The sequence below is a fragment of the Chiloscyllium plagiosum genome, chromosome 36 (genome assembly GCF_004010195.1).
Source record: "Chiloscyllium plagiosum isolate BGI_BamShark_2017 chromosome 36, ASM401019v2, whole genome shotgun sequence".
Taxonomy (NCBI): domain Eukaryota; kingdom Metazoa; phylum Chordata; class Chondrichthyes; order Orectolobiformes; family Hemiscylliidae; genus Chiloscyllium; species Chiloscyllium plagiosum.
In genome coordinates, this window is record NC_057745.1 from 18,634,464 (window position 1) to 18,646,693 (window position 12,230).

Below are 12,230 nucleotides of genomic sequence, written 5' to 3' on the forward strand. Positions count from 1 at the left end.
AGAACTCCATTATAAAATCCCACAGTTGAAACAAATTCTGCTGAACTTTAACATCCTTTCGTTTTATTTCTATTTCTGTTGTTTCAAAAAACAGAATTTGTTTAAATAATCGGAGCCTGATGACAGCATGAAAGAAATTGGCCAAAACGAGATGCTTATCCCAATAGTGAAAGGAAGTTGAACTAAGATTAATAGATAATATCAAGAGCTTGGGGTGTTTCAGCAATTGTGTCAATTCAGCTCCTTTACTCTCTTGGATTCATTGACTTTTCTAGAATCACTTTTTCCAATAACATTTAAAATAGACAATAAAATAAAGGATTTTTAAAAGTTGTCTTAAACCAATGGTATGGCTCATTTAAGATGAGCGTTTGGTATGTAAAATATTGCTGTTGTAGATTGAAACATAGGTTTAGTGTAATCCTAATTAGTTATGATTCTAGATTGGCTGACAAGTCAGTGAAGCATTAAAAATTCAAACATATTTTGGAAATGTTCTAATTAGTGCAACACCACCCATGCTAGAATTATTTTTAGAATCAGTTCAGCTGGTAACTCTTCATGTAAATAGTTTCTACCTTTGTTTTTCCATTAATTTGTATGTCTCAGCAGGAATCCTGTCCTTCTTGAAGGCAGCATTCAATGTATTTATTTGTATCCGACTAGCCACTGGAACAGCTTGATCTTGACATGTTCTGTGTTCTCAAATGACAAGTGCTCGTGCATTTTAAGCACTTGCAGAGAGGTTCAGGTGTGGTAGAGATCAAAGTGTGGAACATCACAGGGAGGTTCCAATGTTAAAAAAAAAATTCCTTTAGGCACCTTCAGATTGGTGTCAAATGTGCAGACCTCATTCAAATGGACTCCTACTGATATCTCCCAGACAGGAGACATGCACATTAGTTATTTCCAATGAGAATGAAAAATAGACTGTCGCTCTGTGCCTTTAATATAGTTGCTTCTCTTTATCGGTTCATAAACTGTGAAAGAAAAAAACCTTTGTTAAGACAAATAAAACATAAGCATTCACCCTTCACAGCACTTTGTAAATGCAAATCTTGGAAATGTTGGCACTAATGATTATCAAAAGCCAGTCCATTAAAATGTGGCATTATATTTTCACTATTGAAACGTGCAAGGGTGTGGAGAGAAAACAGGAGATGAGCACTAGGTAATGATGCTCGTTTGTACAGCTAGTATAGGCACAGTGGACCAAATGGCCTTCTGCTGCACTGGAATAATTCTGAGATTCTGTGCATCCGTATTGAAATGCAAAGAAATAAGCATTTCAGAAAAAATTAGAATGGGCCTCATGCTGTCCTGTGAAGTTACCCATTCAGCAGCTGAGTCGATGCACTGGAGGGTCTTACTTTGAATCTTTGGGTTGTGCAGAGGGTTTATGAGTTTGCCATAAAACTGTAGATAATGGATCTAACAATGTGAATACTAGGAATCAGTTTCCAGAATCCAAATTTAAAGAATGTATTAGAAGGATCTTAAACTATTTCAACTAGCATATCAGCTAGGATGCCACAATTAGTGAAAGCACCCTGGGTTAAACAGAGACAAGGAATACTACACCTGCCAATCCAGTAATCTTTCATAGAAATACAAGCTTCCATATTGGAGACAAAAAGAAATAACTTGTGTTTATATAGCACCTTTCATGAACTCAGAATGTCCCAATGTGCTTTACAACCAAATAAATACTTTTTATAGAATTGTGAAAAGGAAGTTTAATGCATTTGTAGATATTTTCAACCTTTAAACTGAGGATTGCTGAAATAAGTGAAAGATCGCCTCTTGAATCATCGCATAAAAATAATTCCCTCATGTACGTCGCTGACTGCTTACTATTTACAGAATATAAACACTCTGGAAATTGGAAAAATGCATACATTTCACCACATTCTTCCACCAAGTATAACTGACTGGCAATAATTTGACTGTGGGTGTTGACTGGCGTGGAACTTGGCTATTTTTATCGTGGAGTTGTCCTTTAGCCGATCTTGGACTCCATGGTATTAACTCTGCCTGTCAATCCCCAATTTTAAAAAAATTCCTAATGACACATCTTCCAATAATTGCATCTAAACCTTAAGAAAATGACAAGATATTTACAACTCCACTTCAGACTGATTTTGGACTTGGCCCAGTGTCAAGCAGCTGGGTTGACTCACAATTTGAATTTATGTTGAAGAATAAATGTTGAAATGTTTGTTTTACACCTTTCCTTTGATATATTCAAGTTAAAGGCTTGGCTGTAATGCATTCTATGAACAAGGCTAGATCAGTATCCACCATTCATGGAATATATCTTTTTTTTGTGAAGATAATATTCTTGAGAAAATAACATAAAAAGTTAAGAAATAGGTTCAAGAGTCAAGCTTAAAACCTATTGAGTTTTTTCTTTCTTTCATTCTGATCATGACTGATCTTCAGCTTCAATTTCACTTTACTGCTTACTCATTATAACCCTAGCATATCAATTAGGATGCCACAATCAACCCTTGATTCCCTGAGAGACCAAATATCTGTCTATCTCAGCCTTAAGCATGTTCAGTGATGGAGCACCCACGACCATCTAAGGTGAAGAACTTGAAACATTCACAACCACTTGAGTGAAGAGATTTCTCTTCATCACAGTCCTAATTTAGACTGGGAAAACGGAATGTGCAACAAGACCTGGATGCCCTTGTAACTTAGTTGCTAAAAGTAAGTTTGTAGGTGCAGCAGAAGGTACGGAAGGCAAATAATGTGTTTTAGTACAGGAGCAGGCATACCTTGCTGCAATTGTGTTGAGACCAGATTTGGAGTTTTGTGTTCAGTTTTGGTCCCCTTAACTGAGCAAGGATATTCTTGATTTGGAGGTTGTGCAACAAAATTTTACCAGACTGATTCTTGAAGTGACAGGACAGACACACGAAGAGAGATAGAATTAATTAGGATTACATTCACTGGAGTTTCAAAAGGTAAGGGGGGGACGCGCTTTCATAAGAACCTATAAAATTCTAATGGGAATAGACAGAATAAATAGAGAAGGATATTCCTGATGAGTGGGAAATTGAAAACTAGTGGTCACAGTTGATACGGGGGTAGCCAATTGGGCCCATGATGAGGGGAAATTTCATCATCAAGAAAGGGATAAGGCTGTGGAAATCTCTGCCACAGCAAAAGGTTGAGGTCAAAGCATTGAATGTAGTTCTTAGGGCTGAAGCAATCAAAAGCTATTGGGAGAAAACAGGAACTGGATACTGACCTGGATGACCAGCTGTGGTCGTAGTGGTGCAAGTGGTGAATGGCCTATTCTTGCTCCCATTTTCTATGTCTATGTTTCTAAATGAACAGTCCCTTGTCCTGAGAACATGCCCCTGATTACTTAATCCCTCAGCTAGGAAAACAATGCCTTAATGTTTATACCCTGATGACCCCATTCAATATCTTATATGTCATATTCAACATAAGCATACGGGGAAGTGATGGCCTTGTGGTATTATTGCTGGACTGTTAATCCAGAAACCCAGGTACAAATCACATCATAATTTCAATAAACATTTGGAATAAAGAGTTTGATGATGATTGTGAAGCGATTGTCAATTGTGGAAAAAGCTATTTGATTCACTAATGTTGTTGAGAGAATGAAATTGCCATCTTTACCTGGTCTGACAATAGACAATAGGTGCAGGAGTAGGCCATTCTGCCCTTCGAGCCTCCACCACCATTCAATATGATCATGGCTGATCATCCTTAATCAGTCACATGGCCTGCATGTGACTCCAGAGCCAGCAATGTGGTTGATTTTTAACTGCTCTCTGAGCAATTAGGAATGGGCAAGAAATGCTGGCCTTATCAGTTACAGTCTCATCCCATGAAACAATAAAAAAACCTCTTGTTGGATCGTTACAGACTCACATCAGGATTGGAATTGGATGTTTCCTTCCCAACTCAATTTTCTCCCAGAGGTGGGAAAAGGAATGGATTTTACTCAACGACAATGAAAACAACTAGATTGGGCAAATATTAAAATGAAAAAGTATTGTAAAAGTTATGCTTTATTGACAATCAAATTGTTGAACCAGGTTTAAAACAATGATTTTAATCATGTAATTGCAGTCTACCTGGTCCCTTTTTATAACAAGGATTTTTATTAAACAGTTCTCTTCGCAATTTATTTTTCATGAAAACTACATTGGTTTGTCAATATCAGGACTTGACAGTAAAAGATAGTCTACATATTTTCTCTCCTGTGCAAGTTGATTAATGTGCCGAGAAGTATTTAATGTTTTTTTGTGCAGCCAAATCAAACAGGAATGATGAGTAATTGCAGACCTTTCTTACAGATGGAGATTATTTCACATTTACAAGACATGAGCCAATAGGGGTGTGTGGACAGATCATCCCTGTGAGTATTATTCATCAACAGTAGGTGTTTATGTTCTCAGAAATACCACAGATGAAAACTGAAGACCAATTTTTAATCTTATTATTTGTGCACCTCTGACATGAAAGGATAACTTGCAGCTGGGAGTCCTTAAATAAAAACTCAGCCCATTGAATACGAGGAAAAGCCTATTTTCAAACAGTAGAAGGGACTTATTTATTTGGCTACATTCATAGTTAATTTAATGCATGTATTAGAGAAATCAAATCAGCACCTTACATTCTTTATTAATCAGATAAAATCTCTGATGGTTCAGTTATTTTGTACAGGGATTTGAGATTAAATGCAGAATAGATTATGAGTGCTGCACATGTGTTACAGTAAAAGTGTGATTACAGAACATTTAACAGTATCTTCCAACAGTTGTGGATATTCTTGATAGCTGAATATATATAATGTGGATACTTCGCAATGTAGACTGAGAAGTATCCAAATGTAAATAGATGGAGAGTAAATATCCTAATAAAGCTCATGTCTTGTATCTGTTTCTTTCAGATAAATATCAGTATGCTTGAACCTATAAAATGAATTATAATATTTAAAACCCAAGAGTGGTAACATTTAAGTTAGCAAATTTTGAGTTTGTGTAATTGAGTGTAAATGAAATACTGTTGCCTCATGCTTCGCTGTCATCATGACTATAGTTGGCTTTTAAATGTCAATCACTTTGGGCAATAATTGCAGTATAAAATTATTGTCTATTTTGATGTATCCAAGGATCTGTATTTATACAAGGGAGTGACCTATACACGACATGATTTATATAACATGAGGAAAATAACTGTGTCCAGGCACGGAAGAATTGTAGCTTTTGTAAACAGGCTGGATGAGTAGAAAAATAAATAAATAAACTTGCTTTCGTTTAGTGCCTTTCCCAACCAGCAGACAGCTCAAAACACTTTGTAGCCAATGAAATAATTTTGAAATGGAGTAACTATGACAATGTAGGAAATGTGGCAGTCAACTTCCACATTGTAAATTTTCACAAACAGCAATGTGATAATGACCAGGAAACCTGTTTTTCTGGTGTTATTTGAGAGATAAATATTGACCAGGACACTAGTCTCTACCCTTTTCTCAAACAGTGCTGTGCAATCTTTTGCATTCACCAAAGCAAGCAGACAGGTCCCTGGTTGAATATCTCACCCAAAAGATGGTGTCTCTGACAGTGCAGCACGCTCTGTGCTACACTGGAGTGCCAGCCTTGATTTTTGTCCTCACATCCTGGAATTAGATTTGAATGCACCATCAACTGAGCAATAGCCAATACCAATTAGTAGGCCTGAAACAGTTATCAAAGATGTCAATGTAAAGCTTTGTCAAGTGATGAACCATGTACAGCTCAGATCACTGCATCCTCTTTCCAAGCCATGTTACTGGGAGGAAATCCAAACAGGGGCCAAACACGTACCTCAATGTGTGAAGGGACTTCATTTGGAGAGAGTATGCAGCTTCAGATAATGTTTGTTCATCGTTTAGCAGTTGGTCCAAAGACTAGTAGTTGGACACCCAGGGGTTAGGCAGCCAATCCGACATCCTGGCTGCAGGGGGAAAAAAGGCGTGAATAGTCCACTAATCACTAACTGAAATGTCAATGCTTAAGTCAATAGACATTGTTTACTTGGTCAATGGTTCTAATCTAAAAATATTCACAATGTGTCTGAAACTTACTGTTGTCAAGATTTATTAAAAACATTCACAAAGAATTGATGATATTTTTAATAAGTCATTTTAATAAATTCATAGCAAAATTTGGGTTAGAACTTTCATTCTTATTTCAATGAGATTCCCCTCTTTCTCAAAGAAATTGTAGAAATCATGAAAATACAAAAAAAAATGAAGTATGGTGAAAAGAAAGCAGCGGAACATATGTTGAATAGTGCAAGTACAATTCTTAATAAAGTGAGAAACCAGCAAGTTGCTGCTTTGTCTAAAATATATAGCCTGTAAATTAACATTTATGTTATGATAGATCAACACTGAACAGACATACATATATCTAACATTCTTTGTCCAATATTTTAATGAAAGTATTAAAACAAATTGATGAATTAGCTGATTTAGAACAAAAGGCAATATTGTCAGAAATTCTTGGTGTATTGGTGATCAACAGTGATCTTCAGCTTAAGTATGTAAATGCATTTTTACGTAACTCCAGCAATGGTACTACTTAATTACTGTACAGAAATGTACAAACAGTTTTGTCAACAGTTCATCTTAAATAATTATGAGCTTTTGTCATCAGAACATGATTTTACATATCCCATTTTTAAAATCATCTTTCTGTCCCTCATTTGCCTGCAGTGGAATTTTCCCCTTCTCATGTTTGCGTGGAAGATAGTTCCTGCCTTGTGTTGTGGTAACACAGTAGTCATCAAACCAGCAGAGCAAACACCCCTGACTGCGCTCTACATGGGAGCCCTCATCATTGAGGTGTGCTTTTTTTTTACTTTCAATGATGACATAAGTAGTGAGATCTGACAGTTCCTCTGATATCTCTCCAGTTATTCGAGGCAGTTTTTCCTTTACTGAACATATGTCATCTAATCCTACTTTCACAGACTGGGCTTCCCCCAGGTGTGGTCAACATTGTGCCTGGATTTGGTGTGACAGCTGGTGCAGCAATAGCCTCTCATATGGATATCGACAAAATCGCATTTACAGGATCAAATGAGGTACACAACTTGCCAGAATCATTGTCAAAATTAACACAATGTTATATTGACTTGAAATTAACACTGTGGGTTTATATTGAGTTGTTAAGTGGCACAAATAATAGAATTAAATATGAAGCGTCTGCATTTACATAGTTTTATCATGTCTCTAGGATGTTCTGGAGTACTCCACTACCAATGGATTGATGTATTATCACTGTGTGTAGTAACCAAATGAGGCAGACAATTTGCATACAGTATGATCCTAAAATGAGATGGAAGATTAATTAGAATCATAGAATTTACTGCACGGAAAGAGGCCATTTGACCAATTGTTTCTGTTCCAGCTCCCACAGAGTCACTAGTCCCACTCATCCCCCCGTCTCTGTAGTCCATTAAATTCATCACTTTCAAATCTATATCCAGCTCTTTTTGAAATCTACTATGGAATCCACCTCCACCAGTCTCCCAGGCAGTGCATTCCAACTCCTAACAATGCTCTAAGAAAATACTCTTCATCTCACTCCCTCACTCTCTTGCTGACAATCTTGAAATTGTGACCCCTAGTTAAACTCTCTGATGGTTGTTTCAAGCTTGACTTTTGGCAAAGACCAGAAAGCACCTTGCCTTCCACCAAATGGGAGAGTCCAAAACTAGAGGGCGTGGATTTAAGGTGAGAGGTGATAGTAGATTTTAAATGAGGCAAATAGGGTTTTGAATTAATGTCCCTCTGCAATGCATCAATAAATAAGTCAGAATAGCTCACAGCCTGAAACTTCTAGTCAGCCCTTTCTCTGTCACTGATAAGAAGAAAAAAACGTACCCGCTTACCGCTGAACTTTCTGGCCAATATTCCACTGGAGTATTCTGCAGGTCCTTTTTAAATCTTTCTCCACTCACCTTAAGTCCATGCCCCTCTAGTTTTGGACTCCCCCACCCTAGAGGAAAAAAATTGGCTGTTTACCCTATCCACACCTCTCATGATAACTTACCAGGCAATTACCACAGAGTCAGTACGTTAGGAGTTTCATGGCATCCCAATGATCATCTTGGGTCATACTTCTTATAGTCTTCAACTATCCAGAGACCAGATGCTGGTCAGTGCCTTGAGTATAGGAGTTGGGAGGTCATGTTGCAGCTGTATAGGACATTGGTTAGGCCACGATTGGAATACAATTCTGGTCTTCCTGCTATCGGAAGGATGTTGTGAAGCTTAAAAAGTTCAGAAAAGATTTGAAAGTATGTTGCCAGGGTTGGAGAGTTTGAGCTATAGGAGAGGTTAAATGGATTGGGGTTATATTCCCTGGAGTGTTGGTCGCTGAGTGGTGACCTTATAGAGGTTTATAAAATCATGAGGGGCATGGATTGGGTAAATAGACAAAGTCTTTTCCCTGGAGTCGGGAAGTCCAGAACTAGAGGGCATAGACCTTATAGAGGTTTATAAAATCATGAGGGGCATGGATTGGGTAAATAGACAAAGTCTTTTCCCTGTGGTGGGGGTGTCCAAAACTAGAAGGCATAGATTTAAGGTGAGAGGGAAAAGATTTAAAAGGGACCTAAGGGGCAACACTTTTAATGCAGAGTGTGGTGTGTGTATGGAATGAACTACCAGGGAAGTGATGGAGGCTGGGACAATTATGGCATTTAAAAGGCATCAGGCAATAGGAAGGGTTTAGAGGGTTATGGGTCAAATGCCAGAAAATGGGACCAGATTAATTTAGGATGTCTGGTTGGCATGGACTGGAGGGTCTGTTTCTGTGCTGTATATCTCTATAATTACTATTAAGGCCTGATTTCTTTAAACCAAGAATTGATGATGTTATTTTTAATAAGTCATTTTAATAAGTTCATAGCAAAATTTGGGTTAGAACTTTCATTCTTAGAAGCAATGTTAAGGCAGATGGGGGAAGAGGTCTGGAGCTAAGCCAATATAATCTTCAAAAACTATAAAATGCTCAGAGGGGTAGAGTTGAAATAGCACTGGGGAGATAATTGGAGCTGTGGGGAAGGGGAAGGGTGTAGTCTGTCCTGCCGAGCACCCATATTTTTAGCCATCAAGCTTCTGGCTGTGAAAGTCTCGTCCCCTATACCTGACCTCCCTCCCATCTCCATCACCATCTTGCCCCTAACACCACTACTCACAGATGCCGAAGGTCAATCCCATGTTGACCTGAAATCGGCCTGAATTAATGCTCGTCATCTGCCAGCCACTTTGCAGCAGGCTCTAATCCTCATCTGCTCCCACTGTCAGAAGGGAAGTCCCTGCAGAAGGATCACATTTGCACTGATTCTATGACGTTTCCTGCAATTTTACCACCCTCCTCCAGTGACCTATATAATCTTGACTAATATTTCATTGCCTATTCATCAATACTAATCATGATGGTCTGGAATTAAGCCTTTAAGACTGCACAAACAACCGAAGAGCCATTTAACTAATGTTAACCGTTACTAGAGTTCTAATACTACAGTGAAAATTCAAGTCTATTCTATGCTTCAGTGGATCAATGAGCACATGAGATGATGTTCCCCTCCACTAAAGGGTTTGCATGAATTGGCACAGCTGGTAATTCTGTAACCTCTGAAAACACTCGAGTGATTAGTACTGGGGGGGGGGGTTAAGATTAATGATGACTTGAATAGCAGATGTTCTGCATCCTATGCAGATCAGTAGAAAGCTTTGGCTTTTCACCAATGCTATACCTTCAGTTTTGGAGCATTAAGTATTCAAACTTGTAGACAATTAGCACAGAGAGAATTACCAAACACAAGAGGCAACATCATGTACACCAGTAATATTGCAACATACAGTGTCGCTGTAGTGTTACTAGACCATAGGAGCTGCTCTCTTATTAGAGAGAAGCGACTGGTGGTGATTTAACCTGAGGGCCACCAGACCTCAGGTGAGGGAACAAGTTGAGAAGGACAGTTTTTCATGGTAACCTCAAACCAGTGATGGGAATTGAACCCATACTGTTGGCATCACACTGCTCTGCAAATCAACGATCCAACCAACTGAGCCATACCGATTATTGCAATATAAATCAAAATTAATTTGCTTTAAATATGTCTCATAATCTGACCTTCAATTATTGTGCCAGAAAAGGAAGCAAAAGGCAATTGGTCAACTCTGTAGCTGTCTGGACGGGTGATATGGCATATCAATTAAGAGAAGTGATGATTTTCACTGTAAGAGCAGTGCATTGCAAGAGGTTGATTAATCTTGTAGGTCTTCATCTCAGATCCAGTAGCATACCTGATGTTCAGCCTAATTACGGAGTCAGAGTTTCCTTGCCTGTAATGCCAAGATAAGTCGCTGTGTTGCAGTAGGTTTAATAAGGTTGTGCATCCAATGTGCCTTTTACATTTCCAGTCTTCCCTCTCTTCATACTTGCCAGCAATATAGGTGCTAGCAGACACTGTACTGATATTCTTAAGCAGAAACTACTTTAACTTTTTGTGTTGACAATTGCACTGCTTCTTTGAAATTACTAATGCTAGGCCTAACATAGGATTAAATGTGTTTTTTTTAATTTGAGTGGGCAGCTGTGGAATATTGAATGAGTTCATACTTAAAGATTTTTAACACAGTTCTATCAAGCAAGATGCGGACATTTCATTCTTATTTTGCTGTTCCGTGCTAATACATTTTCGGGCACAGTGTCATTGAATGGTTACAGAGCTGAAGGAGGCCTTTTGGGTCATTGAGTTCTTGCTGCCTGTCTGAAAGAGTAATTCCCCTAGCCACCTTTATCTCAGGGCTCTGCAATTGCTTTTGCTTAAGAGCAATATCCAACTACAATTTGAAAGTCTCCATGCTCTTAGGAAGCACAATCCAGATTGTAACTGATGGCTGAGTTAAAACCTTTTCTTGTGTCATTGTTATGTATATAAAATCCCTGGAGTGTGGTAACAGGCCCTTTGATCCAACAAGTCCACACCCACCCTCCGAAGAGTAACCCACCCAGACATTCCCCCTACCTGATATTTACCCCTGACTAATGCATCTAACCTACACATCTCTGAACACTTGGGCAATTTAGCATGGCCGATTCACCTGACCTGCACATCTTTGGATTGTGGGAGGAAACCGGAGCACCTGGAGGGAAACCACGCAGACACAAGGAGAATGTACAAACTCCACACAGACAGTTGCTTGAAGCTGGAATTGAACCCAGGTCCCTGGTGCTGTGAGGAACAGCGCTAACCACTGAACCACCGTGCCACCCCTTGTTCAGCTTTTGCAGTCGACTCTCAACTTGTACACCTATCAAAGGACACTGAACACGGAGCAGTAGTGCTTTCCTAAATTACCTTTTTTTACTCACATTAATATAAAGCAAAAACAGGCAAATTGTTCTGGGTGTTCTGAAATGCTACTCAGCCCGGCAGCATAGGGAGGACTTCTCTTAATCCTGAACAATCCCTGCAGCAAGGTACACCTTGCACGTGTGACAGGATGCTGAAAGGCATCTTCCTCCCAATTCCAAGGATCAAACAAAGCACATTCAAAAGTTGTATCCAGAGTGAAGAAAACCGAGTCAGAATAAAAACCCAGATGAAAAGAGGGGAAATTTAAAAGACAAAGAAGAAAGATTCAGACATAAAATCTGAGGGGATATTTTCAGCTTCAACGCTGTGCACTGCAAAGATCCACACCCAAGAAAGAGAAAAGAACAGACTTCCATTCACATATTTCATCACCACCAGATGACTCAAAGCACTTTACAGGAAGTGGAGTGCTTTTGGACATGTATCGTAACACAGGAAATACAAATTCTCTCAAACAGCAATATGAAAATAACCAGATCATCAATGATATTGATTGAGGGATAAATATTGCCATGTCACTGGATAGATATCAACATATGAATTATGGGCAGAAGTAGGCCATTCAGTCCTTCAAACAATTTCCACCATTCAATAAGATCATGGTTGAACTGCTTGTGTTTCACATTCTACTTCCCAGCTACCCTCAAAGCCCTTTACTAACAAGATTCTACTGTGCTTTGAAAATATTCAATAATGCCCACTTCCGCCCTTCTGACATAGCTCTCTAAGCAAAAACAAAAATCCCTTCATCTTTTCAACCATAATTTAAAACATTTAATCCCTAATTATGGATTCACTCACAA

The 12,230-nt window shown here is 38.6% G+C and overlaps 1 protein-coding gene across 1 annotated transcript in view; it reads left to right on the forward strand.

The window, feature by feature from the left end:
• The window catches only part of LOC122541017 (retinal dehydrogenase 2), a 69,105-nt gene that overhangs the window by 34,153 nt on the left and 22,722 nt on the right, over positions 1-12,230 (forward strand). Inside the window, exons 5-7 of the mRNA XM_043677453.1 lie at positions 4,341-4,402; positions 6,746-6,874; positions 7,003-7,116. Of these exons, the coding sequence (XP_043533388.1) occupies positions 4,341-4,402; positions 6,746-6,874; positions 7,003-7,116 (305 nt within the window). The remainder of the gene's footprint in view (positions 1-4,340; positions 4,403-6,745; positions 6,875-7,002; positions 7,117-12,230) is intronic.